The following is a 23,686-nucleotide window of genomic DNA, read 5'->3' on the forward strand; positions in this document are numbered from 1 at the left end:
AGATAATACTTGCATAGCCTGAAAGTGTTGGAGTTAGGATTCGAACCCAGGTCTGTCTGTCTGATTCCAAAGCCCCCGAACGATGCCATGTCCCTATGTTCAACTCCTCTATGTCCCCTCCACTCAGCAGAGCTGGGCACACATGGCAGTGGGTGGTTAACCAGGGCTATTGACTGCAAAGAACAGACCCTGCCCCCCAGCTAATTTAAGCAGAAGACAATTTAATGAAAAAGACATTAATTAAATCTCCAGGAGAATCAGAGACAAGCTTTGGGGCGACTCAGCTGGAAACAAATCCAAAGTTCCCCGCAGGACTTGCCCCAGGGGGATTTTGGCTGCCACCCCAGCTGGGAACTAAAGATACTGAGGACTAAATTTTCAAAGCTCTGTCCCTACTGCCCCCCAAAGCTAAATACCCCTTCTTGAGAACTCTGGAGTCCGTGTGGTGCCTGCTTCCTTGCTCTCCTCTTCTCTGAATCAGTCTGGCATGGATGTGTGTCTCATTGGTAGACCCATGTCACATTCTTAAACCCTATCTTTAAGGGCAGCTGGGAAAATGAGTTATGTTTTCTAACCTCAGCTGGTAGTACTCACAATCAGAAAAAGGCTATCCAAAAGTGGCCTTTTGGGTGGCCACAAAGTGTTAAAAAAAAATTACACAACACTCCCTAGCCCCTCTCTGCCCCAACAGCAGCATGTGCCCTCTTCTGGACAACAAGAACAAAATGCTCTTTACAACCTCTCTCATACAAATAGAAAAATATTTTCATTTTCTATCCTCTTCCCAAAGGGGAAAACGTTACTTCTCATCCCTGACCTCATCTAGCCGCACATCCAGGAGCTGCAGTAATAGCCACTTTCTGGTTCTGACACTCATGAGCTACACTGCACATGTAACCCTCACCAACCAGACCCTTTACAAAACAGAAGAGGAATGGGGGCTGGGGTCAGGGGAACTAGTTAAAATATACACATATATCTTACCCAGCAAGGAAGAGGCTCCCACTGCATTCAGCCACTGGTGATGAGGTCAGGATGGTGCTGGTGACTGCTACTCTCCCTTTGACGCTCCCTTGCCCTCAGCCAGCACCCTGGAGGGCCACAGGAACTCACCCTGAGAGTCTGAAATCCTGAAGGATAGGCACCCTTCGGGGTTCTGTGTGGAGTTGCTTTTGTCACTTTTTTTTCCTTCAATTTTTTTTCATTGAGGTGAAACTCACATGACATAAAATTAACCATTTAAAAATGAACATTAAATATGATATTAAACATTAAATGAAATTAAGTGACATTTGGTGCAATGCTGTGGAACCGTCACCTCTATATGGCTCCCAAACATTATTATCACCCTGAAAGGAAACCTCATAACCATTAACCAGGTGCTTCTCATTCCCCCATAGCCCCTCAACCCTGGCCCTTGGAAACAACCAATCTGTGTTCTATCTCCACGGATTTACCCATTCTGGATATTTCATATAATTGAATCACACAATGTGTGACCCTTTTGTATCTGACTTCTCTCACTTAGCATGTTTGAGGTTCATCCACCTTGTGGTATGTATGTATCATTAGTTCATTCCTTTCTATGGCTGAATAATATAGTCCATTGTCTTTTTTTTCTTTTCTTTTACTTTTTTCTTAATGAATTTTATTACATTTAGAGGTGTACAACACTCATCACAACCAAATTTTATAGCATTCCATCCCAAACCCCTAGTGCATCCCCCATTCCCCCAACCTGTCTCATTGAAAACCATGTTTTTCAAAGTCTGTGAGTCAGTATCTGTTCTACAAGAAGTTCATTGTGTCAATTCCATTGTCTTTCCTCTCTCAATATGGGACAATGGGAATCACCCGACAGGATCCTAGATTCCAGATATGTTTTCCTCCCCCAACATGTGGGGTCCCAGGGCCACATTTCTCCTTGAAGGCCAAGGCCAATCACCTTAGTTTGCCCATTCTTCCAGGAGCACAGAGCCCTAAATAAAATGGCCAAGTGTCGGTCTTAGCTTCCATGTGAGTGAAAATATGACTGAGTCCCCATGAAAACAGCGCCCCTGTCCTATGACCTCTCGATCAGCAGAGCCCAAGATGTAAGAACAAGAAGCAAAGTTCTGTGAGTGGGTCATACTTATAGGAGAGAGAAGGGTCCCTCTCCCACCCCACATCCTGATTCTGGGTCCGAGGCATCCTTAGAATGTAGACTGTATCCTATAGGCAACATCCCAACCTTGCAAGGCAGAGTCTGGGCTGGTGCCATAATTGATTCTTCCACAGACAGTGCCACCCTCCCACAGCATCAGCTGCTTCTGGGCGATGAGTAAGAAGAGTACATGCCCTACACCACACGGCATTGTTTTCTGTAGAATCCCTGGAAAAATACCCATTTTTTAAAAATAAAGTTTTACTTGGACATAGTTGAAGAAGCCAAATATTTCTAGAGCTTTTTTCCTTAGGAAAAACTGAAATTCCCTGCATCTCCTCTTTCCAACTCCCAATAGGCAAGCGTTTTCAGTTCAGATGGTATTTTTGATGTTTTCATACCTGGTGTTTTCATGCACATGCCAATTCTAGTTTCCTGATTGCTTTTAGCTTTAGACATCAGCTATTGATGAATTTCTTCAACACTCCCATCACATATACAAACACTATACAATTTCCCTTTTTCCTTCCTCCCTGCATGGTTATTTCATTGTTTGGCGTTAGATTAATATTTAGTGTACAAATTATTATTACTACGTAAACACTGATCTCAACCAAGCCATAGAATAGAATAGGATTCCATTTCCTTTCTTGCACAGCTTCTTGTCTCTTTTGGAGTTCCTATTGTGGCTCAGTGGGTAAAGAACCTGACTTAGTGTCCATTAGGATTTGGGTTCGATCCCTGGCCTGGCTCAGTGGGTTAAGGATCTGGTGCTGCTGCAAGCTGTGGCGTAGTTTGCAGATGCAGCTCAGATACAGTGTTGCGGTGGCTGTGGTATAGGCCAGCAGCTACAGCTCCGATTCACCTCCTAGCCTGGGAACTTCCTTATGCCACAGGTGCAACCCTAAAAAGAAAAAAAATAATAAACCACGATTTACTTCAGTTTCTATGTGCTTATCACTGCTGCATTCTCAAACCCTTTGCCGTAAATGTGATTCTCCTTCCAGTAAGTGCAAACACAGCAGGTATTCCATCAGTTTTATCTCTCTCTTAACTAGTGAGCAGTGCAGCAAGATGACCCTGGGATGCACCATCTCCCACAACTGCCCAACAAAGTCCTCCAGCCAGACATTCCCTGTCACACTTTGCTGAGACTGTATGCCTTGGAGTTCAATGCAGAGATCCTGAACTTCTAGAAGGTTTATGTCTTAGTGGACTACTTTTTCCTAACCCTAAATTTTACCTTTCCCTCTCCTCCCAACCACTCAGGGAATTAAATTCTGAAGATCTTTACTGTTTATTTCATCCTTATGCAGGAATGAGTTTGCCCGGGTCTAGAATTCAGGCTAGAAATAATTTCCCTCAGAATTTTAGATGCTGGCATTTCGGCTGAAGGTAAACACTAATGCCTTAAAGTTTAAAAATATAAAGTGAGATGATGGTTTCCTCTGATCCAACTACAAGCTGTGGAGTCTTGCTTCCTGCCTCCATTTCTAATCCCTGGGCATGTCCTTGCGTGAGAAGAGAGAGGATGGTCAGTATTGTTCATAACTTAATGACTTAGTTCTTGAAGTGGGGTGCCAGGTACATGGGAGATCAGTATATTATTTTGTCTCTAGAAATATTTGCATTTCCCATAGTTATAAAATATATCATTAAAGAAAATAAAGAGTGGTTCCCCATTTCACTGAGGGAAAAAAACCAATCTGTACACTGGCCAAACCTGATACTCCCCCATTACCTCTCTGCCCTTATCTCCTCCTACTCACCTCCTTGTCCATTGCTCACTGGCCTCCTTGCTGTTCCTGGAACATGCCAGGGGCTCTCCTGCCTTAGTGCCTTTGCTCAAGCTGTTCTCCTGCTTGGAATCCTCCTCTGCCATGGCTTGAATCTGCTCAGATGTAGTCCTCTCAGTGAATCCATCCTGACTATTCCATTAAAATTGTTTACACCTTCACCTGTTACTTCGCATGCCCCCTTCCCAACTACTTGTCACCTACAGTTATCATCTGACACCCTGTATAACTATTTATTTGTTGCTGTTCCCCCTTCCCCAGCAGACGGTAAATGCTATAAAGACAGAAATTCTTGCCTGAAGTGTTCGCTGCTGAATCCTCAGCATTTAGAACAGTGCACAGTAGGTTCTTGATGAATGGATAAGCCACATATAAACATTCTAGTGGAATGCCTGGTAGAAAGTGAGCACCATGGGGTTTATCATATTCTAAAAATATGCCATTGAGTCATCTGATAAATATAAGTTGATTGTTCAGTCAGTACCTTCCATCCTGGGCCTTGGAAAATGAGACTACAACTAATGGACATTTTTTTTTTTTGGTTATTTGCAGAAATCAGCAAGGTAGGGAGGGATTCCTACAGTCTTTGGAGGTAGGCAGATCTGCTCTGAATCCTGACTCAGCCACTTGCCAGCTGTGTGACTCAGCCAAGGTGCTGAGCCTCCTGGAGCCTGGTCTCTTCATTGATGGTGCTTATTGGAAGTGCCTTGCAGTCCTGGGCCAGGCTAAGAGCCCTTGGGTGAGACTTTGTCCTTTCCAAAAGAAGGACAGGACCACCTCCAGGAACTGCCCCTCTGGACCTGCTGGTGAGGTGAGCAAGTGATGCTTGAAAGCACTGCTCAGGAGGGACAGGCAGTGACATCACTGAGATTACAAAATGGAGAGGTGACTCAATCCTGGTCCAGGCTGAGGTCCCCTCTCTAATCCCTCTGCCTCTCATGCCTGAGGTATAAACAAGTGACTCAGAAGAATGATGGGAGAATGCCCCATAGCAGTTCACCCCAGCGTCTCAGGGGCTAAATTTAACCCACAGCTGCAGCCTCTGGCACTTTGGGAACAAGTTAATCTTGGTAACTGAGACTGGGATGTGTGTGTGTGTGTGTGTGTGTGTGTGTGTGCATGTGTGTATATGGAATGGGAGGCGAGTGGTCAGGAGTCTAGAGCAGGGTGGGCATTGGGTCTGGCTGTCCCTGGCCTCTATGCCAATCCCTTAGATGATAGGGGTGCAGGGGCCCTAGGCCAGACAGGCTCAGACCAAGCTTATTATGGACCAAGAACTATGAGCACAGACAGCTATCCTGGAATATTAAACTCTGAATGTTACTTTTTGAACACTAGAATCCAGAATGTCACTCCCCAGAATGTTAAAACCCTAGGGGTTTAAACACCTATAATAGTTAAATCCTAAGACATGGATTTTTCTAGCCTGACAGCTTACAATGGTAAAAACCTGTGCCAGTGTACACCCAAGAACACAGCACCTTGGTGCTTTCAAACTTCAGCAGAACTGAACTGAGAACCTTAAAATCGAACCCACCCATCAGTTAGGCTCATCAGAGTGATCAGCTTGCCCTGGCGTCACAGGAAAGCAGTGAACTTGTTTACCTAAGGCACCTTCTTGCCTTCTCACACAGTCCAAGGAAGGTCTCAGAAAAAAGGGGGAAAGATCTTTCCAATCTAAAATTGTGGCAATAGAGTCCCCACTGCCGATGTTCATTGAGTAGGAAACCCAAGCACACTGTGTCCAGGGGTGGCTACAGTGAGATATACTCCAAGGAGGAGGATATAGGGGCCCAGGCAGAAAGGCCCAGAAGACATGAAGGAAAAGAGACCTTGGAAGAGGGACTCTAAGGCATCCCCCTCCTTGGACTGAGGGGCCCCTTGGGTCATCCCTTTCCCTGAGGGGCACTGACCCAACAAGGAACGCAGACAAGGCCTCACTGTGTGCCATTTAGAAATGAGGCAACAAGGACCTCATCTTTCGGAGGAGCAGGACACCCACCCCCGTCCCGTCAGCCTCCAGGGCTGAGTCAAGGCTGCTCTGGGAGGGGGCGGGGGGCTCAGTCCAGCTGTCCCCTCCGCGTCATGTGCAGGAGGCCAGGCAGCTCGCCTTACAGCTTGGTCCATCTCTATATATATCCCCATTTGGACAGCTGCATAGACTGAGCGCAACCCAGCGGGAAGGCAGGGAGTGCGGAGAGGAGGCCACCCACCATGGCCCTAGGCTTGGAGCAGGCAGAGGAGCAGCGGCTGTACCAGCAGACCCTCCTGCAGGATGGGCTCAAGGACATGCTGGACCATGGCAAGTTCCTTGACTGCGTGGTACGGGTGGGTGAACGTGAATTTCCATGCCACCGCCTGGTATTGGCCGCCTGCAGCCCCTACTTCCGGGCGCGCTTCCTGGCTGAGCCAGAGAGTGCCGGCGAGCTGCGCCTGGAAGAAGTGTCCCCAGATGTAGTGGCCCAGGTGCTGCACTACCTGTATACATCGGAGATCGCGCTGGATGAGGCGAGTGTGCAGGATCTGTTCGCCGCCGCGCACCGCTTCCAGATCCCGTCCATCTTCACCATCTGTGTGTCCTTCCTGCAGAAGCGCCTGTGCCTTGCCAACTGCCTGGCGGTCTTCCGCCTTGGCCTACTGCTTGACTGCGCGCGCCTCGCCGTGGCCGCCCGCGACTTCATCTGCGCGCGCTTCTCGCTGGTGTCGCGTGACGCCGACTTCCTCGGACTCTCAGCTGACGAGCTCATTGCCATCATCTCCAGCGATGGCCTTAACGTGGAGAAAGAGGAGGCGGTGTTCGAGGCGGTGATGCGATGGGCGAGCAGTGGCGATGCTGAGGCTCAGGCAGAGCGCCAGCGCACCCTGCCCACAGTCTTCGAGAGCGTGCGCTGCCGCCTACTGCCGCGTGCCTTCCTGGAGAGCCGCGTGGAGCGCCACCCTCTTGTGCGTGCCCAACCCGAGCTGCTGCGCAAGGTGCAGATGGTGAAGGATGCACACGAGGGCCGCCTCACCGTGCTGCGCAAGAAGAAGAAGGAGAAGGGAAAGGAGGCAGCGGGAGCCAAGGCCACTGACAAGGCACAGCAGAAGCCAAGGCAGAAGAGAATGAGGAGGAAGATGAGCGTGTCCTACCTGGGATTCTCAATGACACCCTGCGCTTTGGCATGTTCCTGCAGGACCTCATCTTCATGATCAGTGAAGAGGGCGCTGTGGCTTATGATCCAGCAGCCAACGAGTGCTACTGTGCATCCCTCTCCACCCAGATCCCCAAGAACCATGTCAGCCTGGTGACCAAAGAGAACCAGGTCTTCGTGGCTGGGGGTCTTTTCTACAATGAGGACAACAAAGAGGACCCCATGAGCGCTTACTTCTTGCAGGTGCCTGGCCAGCCTTGGGAGGGGCGGCTGATACTGGTTTCTGGGCACTGGGAGCAGTCTTCCAGCTCAGGAGAGGCTTGTGTCTACTTGTTGGGGAATGTTATTGGTTTAGGCTGAGACGTAGACCAAGGAGGATGACGGACAGCCATTTGCCTGAAGGCCGAAGATAGGTATAGGGAGTTAACAATAAGATGCATAACTTTGGTGTCTCAGTTTCAGAGAGATGTCAGCCCTAGGATGGTGTGATAGGCTTTAGCTCTGCACAGGGGTTGGTGGTTAGGGTTATGAGAAGGAGAAGCAAGATCAGCCTGGGGATCTGTCCTGGGTGTCCCTTGTCTTCCCATTGGCACAGAAGGACCAGGAAGGTGCCCAGTCCAAGCTGTGATGTGACAGTGGGAACTCAGAGGGCAGAAATGACTTCCTAGTAACTGGCCAAGTAGGTTTGAGCCTTGCTAGTCTGTGGAATTTGGAGATAAGGAGGGGAGGGTGCAGTGCTTCTGACTGGGGAATGGTAAGTGGAAGAGAGGGGAAGGAGCCTAGTGAGTGGTGTGCTCAGTGAGGCTTGACCAGATTTGAGAGGGGTAAGGGGCACAGTGCTCAGCCTTCAGAAAACTCTCCTAAAAGATGAGCCACTGGTATGGTTATTGCGAGATTGTGGGAATGCCCAGGACGGCACACTTACACTGTAGAATTTAAAGAGTGAGTGGCTATATTTGGAAATTTCCTTTGCAGTGGGATGGAGTGGAAAACAAGAGGTGGCAGGCCTTAATTCAGGAGTTGTCCTGGGGAAGGGCCAGGGCCCCAGCTGGGCCTCTCAGAGGCCTTTCTCAGCTTTGTGGGAAGCCCATCACAATGCTATAATGGCGGTCTCCTGCCACCTGGGAGGTGGAACTCTCAGGTGTTCTTAGTTTGAAAGGAGCTGGGGCATCATATCCAGGCACCTCCTCCAGGCTGTGCTGGCCCTACCTGGAGTCCCTGGCTCCTCTGTGACCTGGAGGTGGCCAGACAAGGTTGGGCTATGGGACTGGGACTGGGACTGGGGCGGGGGTGGGGACGGGGATGGGGGTGGGGGGGCTGGTTGCTGACTGGGTGCCCGGCCCGCAGTTTGACCACCTGGACTCAGAGTGGCTGGGTATGCCGCCTCTGCCATCGCCGCGTTGCCTCTTCGGCCTGGGAGAGGCTCTCAACTCCATTTACGTGGTCGGCGGCCGAGAGCTCAAGGACGGCGAGCGCAGCCTGGACTCGGTCATGTGCTACGACAGGCTGTGAGCACGGACGCGGGGGGGGGGGGGGCGGGGGGCGGGGCGGGGGCGGGGCTGAGGACCTGGGCGGGAGCCTGGGGGCTGGTCCCGAGAGGGGTGTGGTGGGGGAGTGAGAGCCCAGGGCTTGGATAGGGGCGGGGCGGTTGGCAGGTGGGATGAGAGCGAGCAGCTGAGAGGTCTGGGATTCCGGTAAGGAAGCAGGTGCACCCCAGTATGTGTTGGGTGGTGAGTGAATGCAGAGGCAAGGAATGAGAACACCCAACTCTCCTCCCCTCTAGGTCATTCAAATGGGGCGAATCAGACCCGCTGCCTTATGCCGTGTATGGCCACGCGGTGCTCTCCTACATGGACCTTGTCTATGTCATTGGTGGCAAAGGCAGCGACAGGTGAGGCTTGGGCCTGGAGGGAATGCAGCACCCGCGTCTTTGGGTAGAACGGAAGCAGTCTAACAGAGGTTGTCAGGGGTCTGTCCTGGTTGCTTTGGGAGGCAGCGGGAGGGACTGGGCCAAGGGGCTTGGGTAGCTCTGCTCCTGACTCCTCGTCTCACTCACCACCCCCCACCCCACAGGAAGTGCCTGAACAAGATGTGCGTCTATGACCCTAAGAAATTCGAGTGGAGGGAGCTGGCCCCTATGCAGATGGCCCGCTCACTCTTCGGGGCCACCGTCCATGATGGCCGCATTTTCGTGGCTGCTGGGGTCACAGACACAGGGCTGACCAGTTCGGCGGAGGTGTACAGCATCACAGACAACAAGTATGGTTGCTTCCCCCTTCATCTCCCACCCCACTCTTCCACAGGACAGCCAGGATCGAAGGGTCCTGCCGTAGCTGCCTGGCTCCGTGGCTCTGGGCCCTCTGTATCTGCCCTGGCAGGAATCGTAGCCCCTGTCTTGGGTCTCAACTACTGAGCTTGGACATTGGCATAGAAATAGCCCCTCTATCCTGATCAGTGGTAAGGTGGGCTTCCCTCACAAAGTGGGGCAAGGGTTATGGCCAGCCTGGTCTGCTAGGGAGAGCTCCCTAGGGATGCCAGTTTCCTTAATCAGAGGCTCACACCAGGCACTTGGCTTGGTGCTAAGGAATCAGCAGTGACCAAGACAGAAGCTGCCCTGCCCTGGGAGGTCTGGAAGGAAATGAGGCTGGAAGACCTGTTGGACTTAGCCAGCTAAAGGAGTGGTGGGAGAAGAATGCCCAGGGCAAAGGAAGGCTGGTGCCAAAGCAGTTAGGAGAAAAAAAAAGGCAGGTCCATTGGAAGAAAGGGCATTGGTCAGATTGGATGAAGTGTGGTAGGTGAGGAGAGGTGAAGATGGTGGGTACAGGGGCTGGAGAGGCAGCGAGCACGCTGAAGAGCTTTATCCTGAGAGTAATGATATGCCTCTGATGGGTTTTAAGCTGCCATCTGTGTTTTGCTAAAATGCCTCATGGCGGTTGTTGTAGAGAATAGGGATTTCCCAAGAGGCAAGAGTGCAGCTGTATAGCAAGAGGGGACAGTGGCCTGGAGCTGGGGGTACAGCAGGAGTGGGGCAGAGAGGATGCATTGGAGAAAGACTCAGGCCAGTGCTTCTCCCAGATCATGCTAGAATGAAGATTCTGATTCTCAGCTCTGGTGCAGGACTTAAAGAGTGTTTTTCTAACAAACCCTCAAGTGATGCTGATGCTGCTGGTCCCTGGACCACATTTGAGAGCAAGCTTATGAAATAGAAGAGGATTTAGCAATTGATTGGATGGTGGGGCTGCAAGGAGAGATGGATGCTTCTGAGTGAGGATGGGAGGTCATTTATTGAAGAACCATTAGACTTAGGTAGGAAAAAATGAGGGTCCAGTTAGGACATATGGATTTGAGGTGCCTGAGGGTGTGCAGGAGGAGCCTATTGGGGCAGAAAGAGGGCTGAGCTGGAGGGTGTGATCTGGGGGTTATCAGAACTCAGAGGAGACCAGCTCCCTCAGGAGAGAAGGTATAAGTGGGAGAAGTTGAGGCCTAAGCCCTGAGGGGTAGGCGGGGCACATGCATTATTCTGGAAGGAGTTGAGGATGTGAGGCTAGGGAGGGAGGAGGCAATGACAGTCACACCTGCAGAGGTGTGTGCTTTAGGCCCTGGATTCCAAAGCCCTGTGGTGGTTGGGAATCTGAGAGCAGTTGTGGAGGGTGGGAGGAAGGCCCAACTTTGGGAGCCAAGGGAGGGGACTGAAGACGGCTTAAGAGCAATTGGGCTGTGAAGAGGAGAAGAGGGTTGGGGCCAAATGGTCACCAAGGTAGCAAGTGGGAGCTGGTTCAGGAGTGAAGGTAGGACATTGGGGAGATCCCTTTTGGGTTTCATGGGGCAGGTTGGATGGAATGACAAAGGGACAGTAAGGGAAATGGTGGGGACAAGAGGATGGGGAAGAAGTAGAGACCAGAGGGTATTCCCGAGAGGCCAGGAAACAGGAGATTGCACTGGGAGCATGGGTGCCCTGGAGTCTGATTTCGAAGGGTGCAGTTGAAGCTGTGGGTGCTGGCAGGGGACAGTCACAGGGCTCGCTGAGGCCCCCTGGGTGATACACCCCCTTGTGCTCCCTCCTCCCCCACAGGTGGGCGCCCTTTGAGGCCTTCCCACAGGAGCGCAGCTCACTGAGCCTGGTCAGCCTGGCGGGTACCCTCTATGCTGTCGGTGGCTTTGCCACGCTGGAGACTGAGTCCGGAGAGCTGGTTCCCACAGAACTCAATGACATATGGAGGTGAGCCTGGCTCCAGTAAGGTGAGGGGAGTCAGGAGCAAGGCAGATGCCCCTCAGCTCTGTGGCTGGGTACCGAGGCGGTGGGTGGCAGCCTCATCGGCCAGTAGAGCTGATCCCTCTTCCAGGAAGTCCTGTGGAGAAGGGGCAGCAGACATGCCCTGCTCAGCCCACAGTCTCTCTGGTTTGTTGCAAAAGTCCGAGTTCGCACACATGGCACCACGCCCCACTGTGGAGCATCGACTGTCACAGTTGGGAGCCAAGGCCAAGCTTAGAGCACCAACCCACAGAAACAGAGTGGGCCCTGAGAGGCAGCCAGTCCTTTCCTCTGCCCTCCCTGCTTCTGGTGCTTGCTCTGGGTGAGGAGTGCTGGGTCAAGATTAAGAAGTAGCTGGATCCCATCTTATTAGAACCACTGCCTTCTATGGCCAGTCCTTTCTAGGGGTGGAGGGGAGAGGTTCTGGCCACCTGGGGCACCTTCTGAACCCTCAGTGGTCCCCAGGGCTGCAGGCAGCCTCTAGGGAGCAGTGCTCCTGGGGAAATGGGACCTGGAGGGCCTTCTTGGAGTGTTGAGTGAGCAAATTCTCCAGAGAGGTTTGGGAAGGTGTAGACCTTCCTGGAGGGAGGTAGATTTCAAAGTGTGGGATTCCTTGAGAATATTGGGTGGGTGTTCTTTGGGGGTGGGCCCCCTTTCCCAGAGCATGGGTGCTCTCCAGGAGCAGACCTTCCTGGAGATGAGCTTGGGGCTAGGCAGTGGCACTCCCCAGGGGTGGCCTACGGCACCCAGCCACCCTTCCCTGCTGGGTTCCACTTTGGACTTGGCTGACCAAGCTCCTTGTCCCTTTCCTTCCTCCTCCCACCCCAGATATAATGAGGACGAGAAGAAGTGGGAGGGCGTCCTGCGGGAGATTGCCTATGCCGCTGGGGCCACCTTCCTACCTGTGCGGCTCAACGTGCTGCGCCTGACCAAGCTGTGACCCACCCTGAGGCCTGACTGTGCCCCGCCCCTCCATGCTGTGGCCTGTGCAGGCCTGGAGTGTGGGAGAGGCAGAACCTACCTGGATCCCATCCTGTCATAGTGCCTGAGGGGCTGCTTCAGCCAGGAAAGGAAAATTGCTGCCCAGTCCTAGTTTTAGGGCAGGAAGGGGACACTTTCAGCCTCTCCAGTGTCTCCATACCCCTCAGTGTTTTTGGCCCATGAGGCAGAGTCTTGGGGGATGTCCCTGGCCTGGCTGTGTGTGCTGGTAAATTCCCACAGGATTCAGTCTTCTTGCCTGTCAGATAGGGAGTGTCCCCATTGAGTGCATATCTTGCAGCCTAGATGAGTCTCCTTCTCCTCCTCGGAAGAATAAAAGGCCTTCCGAGCAAGCAGCTTGGGGTTTGGGATCAGGTGTTCCAAGCAAAAATCCCAGGCTTCTGTATTCAGATGTTGGGTTGCCAAGGTCGGTGGTCTCTGCCCTCCACGTGTGTCTCCTCCATAGTCTGTATGCACCAAGAGCTTGAACCCCAACCAGGAACCTCGAGCTCATCATTCAGTATGGATAGGGAGCCAGAAGACTGCTGGGGGATGGAGCAGGGAACAGCCAACCATGGTAGAAAAATCTTTTATTCTATCGGTCAGGCCCCATCTGGCCTGGGCTGGGCCTGGGCCCAGGAACAGCTAAGCAGAGCCTGTTCCTCTTCCTGTCCCCTCTACTCTGGCTTCTCTTTGTCCTGCTTCTGCTCCTCCTCCAGCGCCAGGGTTCGCTCTCGCTCCTTCACCAGTTGGACACCACAGTAGGTGACAAACAGGACAGCCAGCGTGGTCTGGGGGAACCCTGTATGGGGCGGAAGTCATGGTGTCTGGGAGCAGCGCCATCCCCCAACCCAGTGACTGTTCTCTCCCCACTTGACTGGTTCTCCCTGATGAGTCCTTGGGGAACTGTGGTGCAGTAGGGACATTTCAGGAGGTCAGAGTCCTCCACACTGACGCCTGGTACATACTGTATCCCCTGTCCCTCACCTCTGAGTAGCAGGCGCTGTGCGACCAGTTCTGTGAACTCACGGCTGTTCAGGCTTACAAGGTTGTACATGATGATGGCCCAGAAGTTCATGGCTCCAAAGATGGCTCGGACCCTGCGGGACATCTGCTCCGACAGAGAGGCCTGCTTAGTCCAGGAAAACATTGTCAGTGAGGCAAGAGGCACAGGGGAAAGAGGACACAGTGGTCAGAGGCCTTGCCCACATGGCCACCCAGGTCCGGGGATATGCCTGTGTCTCTTAGAGTCCCAGGTCAGGACTCCCTCATTGTTAAAGATGGGAAACCGAAGTCTGGAGAGAGGAAGGGCCTGGAGCACATGCCCTGCACCCTGCAGAAGGTAGGGAGGGCTAGATACCCACAGGGGGAGCCATTGCCCTGACAACCAGGAGGGTAGTGGTGAAAAAGTTCTAGACTGGGAACCAGGTGTGGCTGGAAAACTCTAGAGAGCAGTGGTGCCACCCCCTCCAGTGCCCCAGCAATTCCCAGCCCCAGGCCTTCCCTGCTCACCTCAATGTGTGCTAGGGGTCCCCACTCTGCCAGCTTCTGTACCCAGAGCTCAAAGTTGAGGCCAAAGCAGTTAAGGCATGACCACAGGTAGACAATATCACAAGGCCCAAGCCACAGAGTGGTGATAGCAAATGTGGCCACAGTGGCCCCCAGCTCTGGGATCACCGAAGAGTGCTCCCCACCAATGTGGTCATACACGTACCTGCAGGAAAGGTGGGGAAAGGGGCCAGTGGGAGTGTGGGAAGAGGCAGGTGGGAGATAGGCAAAGGATACACTACAGGGGCAGCCTTTTCAACACTGTCATCCTGGATATATTCAACATTCCAGGCCTCAGGTGGCTGTTCCTCCTCTACCCAAATTCAAAATGTGGAGGGATCAGCCTCAAACTTCCTGTCTTCTTTAGCTGCATTTATTCTCCAAGTGATCTCATCCAGACTCAAGACACCTAATACAGTCTCTATGCTGATGAGCCCCAAATCTGTCTTTTAGTCCAGTCTCTCTCCTGGACTTCTCACATGAATGACTGAATCCCTCGCACCTGCTCAAACCCACTTTCTAGCTCCCATCTTAGAGCTAATGACACCACCATCCATTCAGTTGCTGGCTAGAAGCCTTGGTGCCATCTTGGATTTTCAATTCCCCTCTCCACTCACATCCAAGCCAGCAAATTCTACAGGCTCTCCTCAGTCCTGAGCACTGCTCACCACCTCCACTAACATCACCCTAGCCCAGGCAGTCATCTCCTCTCACCTGGATTATTGCAAGAGTCTCTTTAAGTCGTCTCCCTGCTTCTGCCTCTGCCCCCTACCATCCATTCTCCATACAGCAGCTAGAAGCATCTTTTAAGAGTGTAACCTGGATCACCTCACTTCCATAATCAAACCCTCCCCTAAAAGCTCCTCATTACATTCAGAATAATCTCAACCACCTTCTTATGGCTAGATGATCCTACATTGTCTGGTTTCTGTCTCCCTCCCTGACTTCATCACTCACCACTCTCCCCCTCGTTCACTATGTTCTCTCCTTACTAGTCTTTCTGACCCTCAGACACATACAGCTGGTTCCTGTCATAAGGCCTTTCTACCTGTTCTTCCCTTAGTCTGGGAATTCTCCAGATTTCCTTATCACTCAATTCTCAGTTCATCTCACAGAGGCCCGCCCAGACCCCAAATAAAGAAGTTTTTATCCCATTACACTCTTCTATTATTTTTTTCATAATGCTTACCACGTCTGCTACCTACACCACAGCTCACGGGTAGGCCAGATCCTTAACCCACTGAGTGAGGTCAGGGATCGAACCCGCAACCTCATGTTTCCTAGTTGGATTTGTTTCTGCTGTGCCAAGAGGGGAACTCCTAAAATTATCTTATTTATGTGTTTTTTTAACCTGTTTATGGTGTTCCTCCTCAGTAGGCTGTATGTTCCATGAGTTCAAGGTCTTTGCCAGTTCACTGTTGTATCCCCAGTGCCTAGAACAGTGCCTGGCACATAGTAGGTGGTCAATAAATATCTGTTAAATAAATTCAGTAGAAAATCCATTGCACAACCAGCCTCTCTCTTCCTGACCTCTTCATTTCCAATGCTTTCCACTTGTACCTCAGCCACCCACTCCTATGGCCATACCCCAACTTTCTCACCACTTGCTTTACTCCTTCCTAACTCCCATCCTTCACCCAGCCCCACCTAACCTGGCCCCCTAGCTCTACTTCTTCGCTCTCATTGACACCTCCCCTTTCCACTGTCACCTTCCTCATCTCATGACCCCCTCCTGTTTTTAACCCTTCTTAACAGCCTTATAGTCAATGAATCATCATCACAATTAACCTAAAAACTCTCCTTCACTTTTTCCTTCTCACCCACCTGGGAAAGTCCAATCACCCACTTTCTCCTCACTTGCACCCAAGAAGCCAAGCCCTGATGGGGAAAATCCCACACCTTCACATAATTAGAATCCATAAATCCACTACCTCCAATCCTGTCTAGGCTATCATTGCCAAGATTTCTCTAGTCAGCTTCTTCTCCCAGGCTCTGCTGTGGCCACTCTACCCTCATCTCTCCTGCAAGAATGAGTGGGTGTGGTGGGAGATGTAGGCAGGGGGAAGAAGGCACACAGATGCTCCTCCTCCTCCATCCTCAATCCTGCATCTCTCGGCTGATAACCTTGCCTCCTGCTTCATGGAGAAAACCGAAGACTTCAGGAAGAATCTGTCACCTTCCCACACTTACCTGCATCCACTCTTTTTCATCCACACTGGCTTTTCTTCCTCCTCCCTGTCCCAAAGCCCAGGGCCCTGCCTGGCACTTGTTCTATCACCTTCTCCCTTCTCAGGGACCTCACTCTATCAATCACCCCTCTCTCCTGCATCAACAATTTTTTTCCTCTTTATTGAATGATGCCCCTCAATACCCAAGCATGTTTCATTATTTCTTGTCTTTAAAACGCTCACTTCGGAGTTCCCATCATGGCTCAGTGGTTAACGAATCTGACTAGGAACCATGAGGTTGCAGGTTCGATCCCTGGCCTTGCTCAGTGGGTTAGGATCTGGCGTTGCCATAAGCTGTGGTGTAGGTCGCAGATGTGGCTCGGATCCCGAGTTGCTGTGGCTCTGGTGTAGGCTGGCGGCTACAGCTCCGATTAGACCCTAGCCTGGGGACCTCCACATGCCATGGTTGTGGCCCTAGAAAAGACAATAAATAAATAAAGACAATAAATAAATAAATAAAACCACTCAGTGCAGTCCCTCAGTTCCCTCCACTTCTTGCCTGCCCCTGCCTCTCCAGGGGAAGGCTGAAAATCTCCATGCCACCAACACTCTTGCTTCCTTGACCCCAGCAGCATCTGAACTGCTTGCCCCCACAATGCTGGGATGGGCTTTCCCTTAGTTTCCAAGGTGTTCTATAGTCCTGACTTTTCTCCTGCTCCTCTGATCACTCCTTTCAGGTCCTTCTTTTTTTTTTTTTTTTGGTCTTTTTGCCATTTCTTAGGCGGCTCCCGTGGCATATGTAGGTTCCCAGGCTAGGGGTCTAATCAGAACTGTAGCCACTGGCCTACACCAGAGCCACAGCAACGCGGGATCCGAGCCGCGTGTTCAACCTACACCACAGCTCACCGCAACGCCGCATCGTTAACCCACTGAGCAAGGCCAGGAGTCGAACCCGGAACCTCATAGTTCCTAGTCGGATTCGTTAACCACTGCGCCACGACGGAAACTCCTCCTTTCAGGTCCTTCTGTCTTCAGCCAGAGTCCTAGGCACATGACTTCTTGCAAGTCATCACGCTCTCCTTCCTGACACCCCCAATTCACAGTCAAGTCCTGTCCAGGCTGCCTGCTGGGTCTCCATTCCAAGACCTCCAGGGCCCCCACCCAAATCCAAATCTCTGTCTTTCGCCTAGACTTCCATGATGACCTCCTCACTCCCTCCTTGCTTCATCTGGCCCAGGGGTCATCTTTGAAAACGTGGACCGAATGGGACACTGCCCTGCTCAGACACCTGAGGGATGGGTGTGACACCCCCCCCCCACCCAATCCCAACTCACTTGCAAAGCCAGTCGTTGATGCCACGGTCAAAGTGCCTGTGAAAGGAGAGCAGGGGGGGGGTGTGAATCTGCCAGGAGCTGAGCTCTGGGGCATGGCAGAAGAGGCTAACGTTAAGTGGGGACCCCGAGGGCATGAGCTGGGACCTCGCACTCACGTCTCGGCGAACACGTAGAGCGCTGTGATGCACTTGGGAGGCTGGGGTGGGTCCAAGTGGTCGAGGCGCGCCACGGTGTTGACGACGCCGAAGAGGACGGCCGCCTTCACCCAGTCGTACACCAGGTTTGAATAAGCTAGACCAGCTGGGAATGGGGAGCGGGGGTGGGGGGTGGGTCGTCACTGCCTGGGGTGGCGTCACGCTGGCCTCCCCTCCTCGTACCCCAGCCTCCGTAAATCTACAGGTAGTGCGGAGCCAAGCTCCCGCCTACAGAAAGTTCCCAGTTCTGGGGGGAGGTCCTTGCGCCAGCACCGCCCCACGGAGATCCCACCTCCTACTTCCGGTGGGAGGGGCTGGCACGCGGAGAACCTCGCCGGGTGTGGAAATCAGCTCCGGGTCCCAGTGAGGTGGGGCAGCCTTTGTCGGATATCCTTCTGGGCCTCACAGGGCAAACCTACCTCCAAGCCCTACGCATTTCAAAGAGTAAATGCCCACTTCCCCACCCTTGGATAGGTGCTGTGGCCCCTGGGGCGTCAGCTTCCTCAGTCGTGCCGCCTCTGTGGAGTCTCTCTGAGGTGACGGCTCAGCCCCCGTCCCTGTCCCTGGCCCAGCGCACACACACCGAGGGCGCTGTCTGGGAGGCGGTTGGCGAACTTGAGGTCACTGGGGATGGTGAGGATGTAGAAGAAGTGGAAGAAGATGTCCACGGCCACGATAGCCACCACGCTGAGGCCTGCCTGGGCCCGGATGCGCCACAACTCGCCCTCGCGCCGCACCGGCTCCACCTGGCTCACCTGGGGGATGCCAAGTATCTGAGTGGTGAGTTGCCAACTAACTGCCTGGGCGTCAGAGGGTGAGGGGAGAAACGGCTTAAGGCAGCCCTGAGGGTGGAGACACAGGCCACGCTGGTGGCTGAGGAGGGATCACTGCCTCCCAGGGGGGACCCAGTCCTGTCTTGGGAGCCCACAGGGTTTCCCCTCACCTGGGCGTGGAAGCGGTCAAAGGTCATGATGGGCCCAAAGAAGAAGAAAGGCAGGTAGAAATTGTACTTGAGCAGGTCAGCTAGGGAGTAACGGCGGTCAGGGTGGGCACAGCTTTCCAGTGCAAAGCTGGTACATCGCAGCACCGTGAAACCACTGCCCCCGTGAAACAGCACCTCTTGAAGATCAAAAGTCCCTGTTACAAACCCGCTCTGGATGGGAGAGAACAGGCCGCAAGCTCACCAGAGTGCCCCTTGTCTCTGGAAAGCCCACCCAGCTTCCCACAGGGGCCCAGCCTGGTCCTGCTGTCTTCCTCTCTGCCAGTGCCAGTCAACACTGGCCACCAGGGGCCAATTTCTTTTCTTTCTTTTTTTTTTTTTTTTTTTTTTGAATGTTCTAAGGTTATTTTATTTTATTTTATTTTATTTATTTATTTATTTTTATTTTCCCACTGTAAGGGGCCAATTTCATGTGAAGTGCCAGGGCAGAGCAGGGACAAGCTGGATGTATCCCTGCTGTACAGAGGTGACGCCTTGTGAGCAAGGCATGCTCCATGGTCAAAGGCTTGAGGATGGGATGGGTGGGAAAGTGAAAGAAGTGCTTGGGGAGACTTGGGAGGCAAAGGTTTTGGATAAGGTGAGAGGTTTGGGGTCCTATCCCTGCATCCTCTGCTCCTGCCCCACCCCAGTGCTCACCTGCCAGGAGATTAGAGGGTCCAGTTTGAATGAGGCAAGGCTGGCCAGGCCGAGGCCAAGACAGAGCCAGGGCTGGCCCAAGAGTGAGACCATATAGAGGCCCACACAGTGGCCCAGCAACAGCAGCAGGTACCACGGGCCCATTGTGCCCACCACGGCCAGGGCCCCATACACAGCATACATCCAGGAGCGGAGCTGCAGGCAGGGAGAAGGCTTTGTTTATCTCTCCATATAAGCCATCCCAGGATGGCTTCCCCATAACCCTTGTGGCTGTGGGGCAGAGGGAGGTGGGGGCTGGGGTAGCTCAGGTCCAGCTCACCTGGGGGGCAACCATCGTGCAGAGTTTAGCAAACAGCACGTGTCCGGAGAGGGCAAAGACGATGACATTGCGGAAGGAGGTGAACCACATCACCCACTCGAAGTCAGCCACATCCTGGGGTAGGCCCGGGCAGGTTAAGGTGGGGCTGGGGCAGGATGGGTTGGCACTTGGGCTGGTTGGAATCCCACCACCTTCCCTGCCCCATATTCTTCTTATGCATTAGAGAAGAGCAAGACTGAGGTCCCTGCCTTCCCCTCAGAGGAAAGTACCAGGAAGACAGGTAGAGGAATGAGGGGCACCAATGGGCTGCTGAGCTCCTCAAAGCTCCCTCTCTGCCCAGCATGCCTGACATTCCACCAGTATTGTGTTGATCTTGGGGAGGGTGGTGCTGGAGGCCCTGCTGAAGCGCGTCTTGGTTTGTTTCCTAAATGAACAGTGTCTGGGGCAGGCTCGATGTGGCCCGAGCAGGACAGAGGAGGGGCCATGGAGTAACTGAAGATGCTGAAATTCAAGCCAGAGACCCACACCTTTGCAAGCCTTCTGGGAACAGGGAAGAGTCGGGAAGGGTTTGGGATGGGCGAGATGTGCCAGGGCTCAGCGACCCTGGGATGTGAGGGACCTACCATCTTCCGGCCAATGTACTCCCAGCCAGGTCGCACAGACTCCCGGAAGGCCTTCCTGTGGGCCCCATCTGAGAACAGAGTGGTCTCAGGAGGAGAGGCCCCTTCAACCTACACCTGCCTGTACAGCAAGGCTAACCCCACCCTGGGGAGAGGGAAAGGGGCCTGGGTCTCTCTCTGCCTGTGCTTCTCTCTGGGTCTTCCTGTGTGTCAGGGACCAGATCTCTGTATCCCTCAGTCTCTTTCTGTCTCTTTGGCTCTGTCCAGGTCTCTGTTGGTGCCTCTGTATTTGAATCTTCCTGTGACTGCATCTGACTCAGCCCACCCCCTAGGGCCTAGGGACGAACCTGGGTCTGGAGCCTATAAGTTTCTGATGTTGCCAGCTGGAGCCCTGAGACCCCTAGGGGAAGAAGAGTCCTATCCCTTTGCACCAGGGCCCAGCTGTTACCTTGTGAAGCCTCAAGGAGGCCCCGGCCAGCATAAGCTAGGGCCCCGCTCAGCACCAGGGAGTACAGGCCCACCTCCGCTGCAGGCAGTGCTGTCTTGATGCCCATAGCCTGGATGGAGCTGAGAGAGACAGATTGGGTGAGAGCACTGCTGCCCCCCTGCCCTGCCTGGTCCAGTTCATGGTCCCCCACTGAGGTGGTGGAGACCCCAGACATTGCCACTCCAGCCCCTTGGGAACCTCATGCCATCATTTTCCCCTCCCATCTCCCATTCCTCCCAGGCCCCCAAGCATCTGATGCCCCATCCTAGCTGCTGCTCCAGCTCCTGCCCTTCCCACTGAAAGCTCTGGAAAGCATTATCTTCACTCTCAGCTTGCCTTTCTCACCTTCATTCACTCTTCCATACCTTTCAGGTGGACTGGTCCCCACCCTCTGCTCAAACTGCTCCTCCAAGGTCTCAGATGACGTTCATGAAGAGAAACTCCCTCTGCATCACCTCAATCACTGAGGAGGGCCCTGGGATCCCCATTCCCCTCAATAAGTTTCCCTCAACTCTTGAGAAAGCCTCACCCTCTCCAGGCCCCCTTCTCTGATTCCTACACCCCTTCTGAGCAGCCTTTACTTCCTGTGACCTCCCTAGGTCCTGACCCATCACCAAGCCTCTATCCTTCGCATTCAGCCTCTTGCTTCTCACTGATCCCCATTACCCCAACCAGCCCCTGAGCTCCGGCCTGCCACATCTCTGGTTCCTGCCTGTGTCCGCGGCCACACCGACCCACTCTCTCAGTGCTCTGTGTATTCAGGCTCTGGATGCTGGCTGGAGGCTGTGCTATTTGAAGAGGTGCCCTGGGGTAATGGGTGTGGGGCCAGGCTGGGCCAGGTAGACACCAGGGAGTGTGCTGGCCGCTGCCCAAGGTGCTGACCGGTATTGAGCTCAGGTGAGCCTGGCCACTCCCTCTTGTCAGGGCTTAGCTCATCCCCAAGAGTTCTTCTGGATCATCTTTGGGACCTCAGCTAGTACCTATGCCCTCTACATATTACTCCAGCCTGACCTGGGGCCTTCCCAAGGGCCCCATGGGTGACAGACTCAGGGCCCAAATTAAAGGGAGGAATATGTCCAGGTATCGTCTTGGGCTAGATAAGCCAAGAGGTGGCTGGCATGGCCCTGTCTCCTGCCCCAGATTCCCCTCATCCCCCAAATCTCTCTCACAAATTCTAAAACCGGCTCTCTTAGGCCTCCACAGTTGGCATTCTCCCCATTACACAGATGAAGGGGCCATGGACCAGAGAGGGGCAGGGACCTGTCAAGGGCATACACTGGACCTGGGACAGAATTGAGTGTTCTCAGTGAGCCCCCATGGGGTCTTAGGTTGGAGAAGACTGTTGGCTGCCCCTGCTCCTACCAAGGGGCTGCCAGGCCTGACTTCTGCACTGCTGCTCTGAGGGCCGAGGCACCTCCTCATGGGCCGGGTGGGGGTAGGGAGGCCCTGAGGATCGGGTTAATGGAGCAGAAGCCTGAAACCGGAGCACGGTGAAGAGCCCGCGAAATAGCTTTGTCAGCTGCCTCCCACTCGCCACTTTCCAATTTTAGCTCCCCATGGCCGGTGCCCGGTGTCCCCAGTGAGGCCTCTGTGAGCAGGGCCAGGGCTGGCCCCCAGCCTAGGACCTCTACTGATAGACCCCCGGACCTGAGCCAACCTGTGGACACAGGAGTGCCCCCTGCCCGCTCTCCTGCCCACCTCAGGTACACCTGGGGTAAAGCCCGCCTTGGGCCCTGAGGTCTGGGATGAGGGGCCTGGGTGGGCTCTACAAATCTCAAGGACCCCAGAGAAGCTGCCTCTCTGGCTGACACTGACCTTGAGGAGGCTGTGAGGGACCCTGGCACACTGCCCACCTTAGGGCTCCGGGGTCCTGCGTCCGACCGTGCGACCGTCCGACCAGCTGGGCTCTGGGGCCACGGTGGGGTGTGTCCAGCCCTGGGGTCTCCACCCCCTCGAGGCTATGAACGGTGAGTGGCGACAGCAGGAAGAGGGGGGAGGAGGAGGACAGGGAGGAGGTGGCCTTCCTGAAGCAGAGCTGAGCGAAGTGGAGCAGAGCCGAGTGCTGCAGAGCTGCTGGCCACAGGGAGCCGCAGGGAGGATCGTTGTGGAGGCGGGGGAGGAAAGGGGTGGCCAGTGGCATAGGCTCAGATAGGGACACCTGGACCTCACTTCAGACTGCTGCTCCTATTCCATAGATCCTGTGTCTCCCTCTCACTGCTGGCCAGGGCTCCCCTCTTCCAGGAAGCTTTCCAGGTGGTTCCTGCTGGCTCTCCAGGTTTGTGAACCTTACCCCCACCACACACACACACACACACACACACACACACACACACACACACACACACACACTTTTGTGCTCAGCTCCATGAATTCTAGCACATACTTTTACATGTTAATTCCCAATGGCTATCCCAGGGCACACCCACCTAGCCCCCTGCCCTAGTCTGTTTTATCATGCTGAGAGTCCTGGCTGGCCAGCATCAGTGACTGGTGGGGGGGCTGACTTGCCTAGTGGTATTGGAACTGGCAAGAGATATGTGGGCCCCATATTCCAGCCCTGTCTCTTAAGGAGCTTCCCAGATGGAGTGGTGCTAGCAAGTTCACTTGAGAGGGTCCTTGGGGTGGCTGGCATTTTCTCAGTGCCAGGGTGGAAGCAGACAGCAATGTTCCTAACCAACTGGGACTTCTCTGGGAGAGAGGAGTAGGAGGACAGGGCCCTCACTCTGGGAAAGAGCAGCCTAGGCCTCAGCCCAGCCTACCTGATGCAGAGGGGTATCCTGAAGGTCACTCCGCCATGGCCCCAGAGCCCAGCTGGTTGGACAGTCACATGGTTGGAGTCCCGTGGTGGGTAGTGTGCCAGGGTGCCTTACAGCCTCCTCAAGGCCAGTGCCAGCCAGGGATGCAGCCACTCTGGGGTCCTTTGGGCTGAGGATCTGAGAGTCTGTGAGGGACTGCCTGTTCATGCATGTATATGGGGGGGGGGGCGCAGGATCTGGGAGGTAGAAGGAGCTGTGTGACTGTAATTGGATAGTCCTGGAGCCCCTGCTGATCCCCTGATCCCAGTCATAGGCTCAGCTGAG

At 53.6% G+C, this 23,686-nt stretch overlaps 2 protein-coding genes across 8 annotated transcripts; one reads left to right on the forward strand and one right to left on the reverse strand.

Annotated features, from left to right (window-relative positions):
* On the forward strand, positions 6,084-15,005 carry KLHL40 (kelch like family member 40). The gene is given in 7 exon segments (XM_013981524.2): positions 6,084-7,009; positions 7,012-7,313; positions 8,418-8,578; positions 8,854-8,961; positions 9,144-9,329; positions 11,143-11,289; positions 12,151-15,005. Coding segments are annotated over 7 exon segments (1,872 nt in total). The 5' UTR covers positions 6,084-6,153; the 3' UTR covers positions 12,263-15,005.
* Positions 12,874-23,421, reverse strand: HHATL (hedgehog acyltransferase-like). Of its 7 annotated transcripts, XM_021071710.1 has the most exons (13): positions 23,366-23,409; positions 22,422-22,676; positions 20,568-20,686; positions 20,123-20,190; positions 19,500-19,613; positions 19,181-19,375; positions 18,488-18,697; positions 18,128-18,299; positions 17,506-17,650; positions 17,351-17,386; positions 13,813-14,014; positions 13,288-13,429; positions 12,874-13,102 (listed from the first exon to the last, which is right to left on the reverse strand). In XM_021071710.1, the coding sequence occupies exons 3-13, from the start codon at positions 20,671-20,673 to the stop codon at positions 12,978-12,980; spliced, it is 1,515 nt and encodes a 504-aa protein (XP_020927369.1). In that variant the 5' UTR covers positions 20,674-20,686; positions 22,422-22,676; positions 23,366-23,409; the 3' UTR covers positions 12,874-12,977. The 7 variants fall into 7 exon arrangements, with proteins under 7 accessions (XP_020927369.1, XP_020927370.1, XP_020927367.1 ...); XM_021071711.1 differs by lacking the exon at positions 23,366-23,409 and having other exon boundaries at positions 22,422-22,707; XM_021071708.1 differs by having other exon boundaries at positions 12,876-13,429; positions 23,366-23,421.

The sequence above is a fragment of the Sus scrofa genome, chromosome 13, assembly GCF_000003025.6.
Source record: "Sus scrofa isolate TJ Tabasco breed Duroc chromosome 13, Sscrofa11.1, whole genome shotgun sequence".
Classification (NCBI taxonomy): domain Eukaryota; kingdom Metazoa; phylum Chordata; class Mammalia; order Artiodactyla; family Suidae; genus Sus; species Sus scrofa.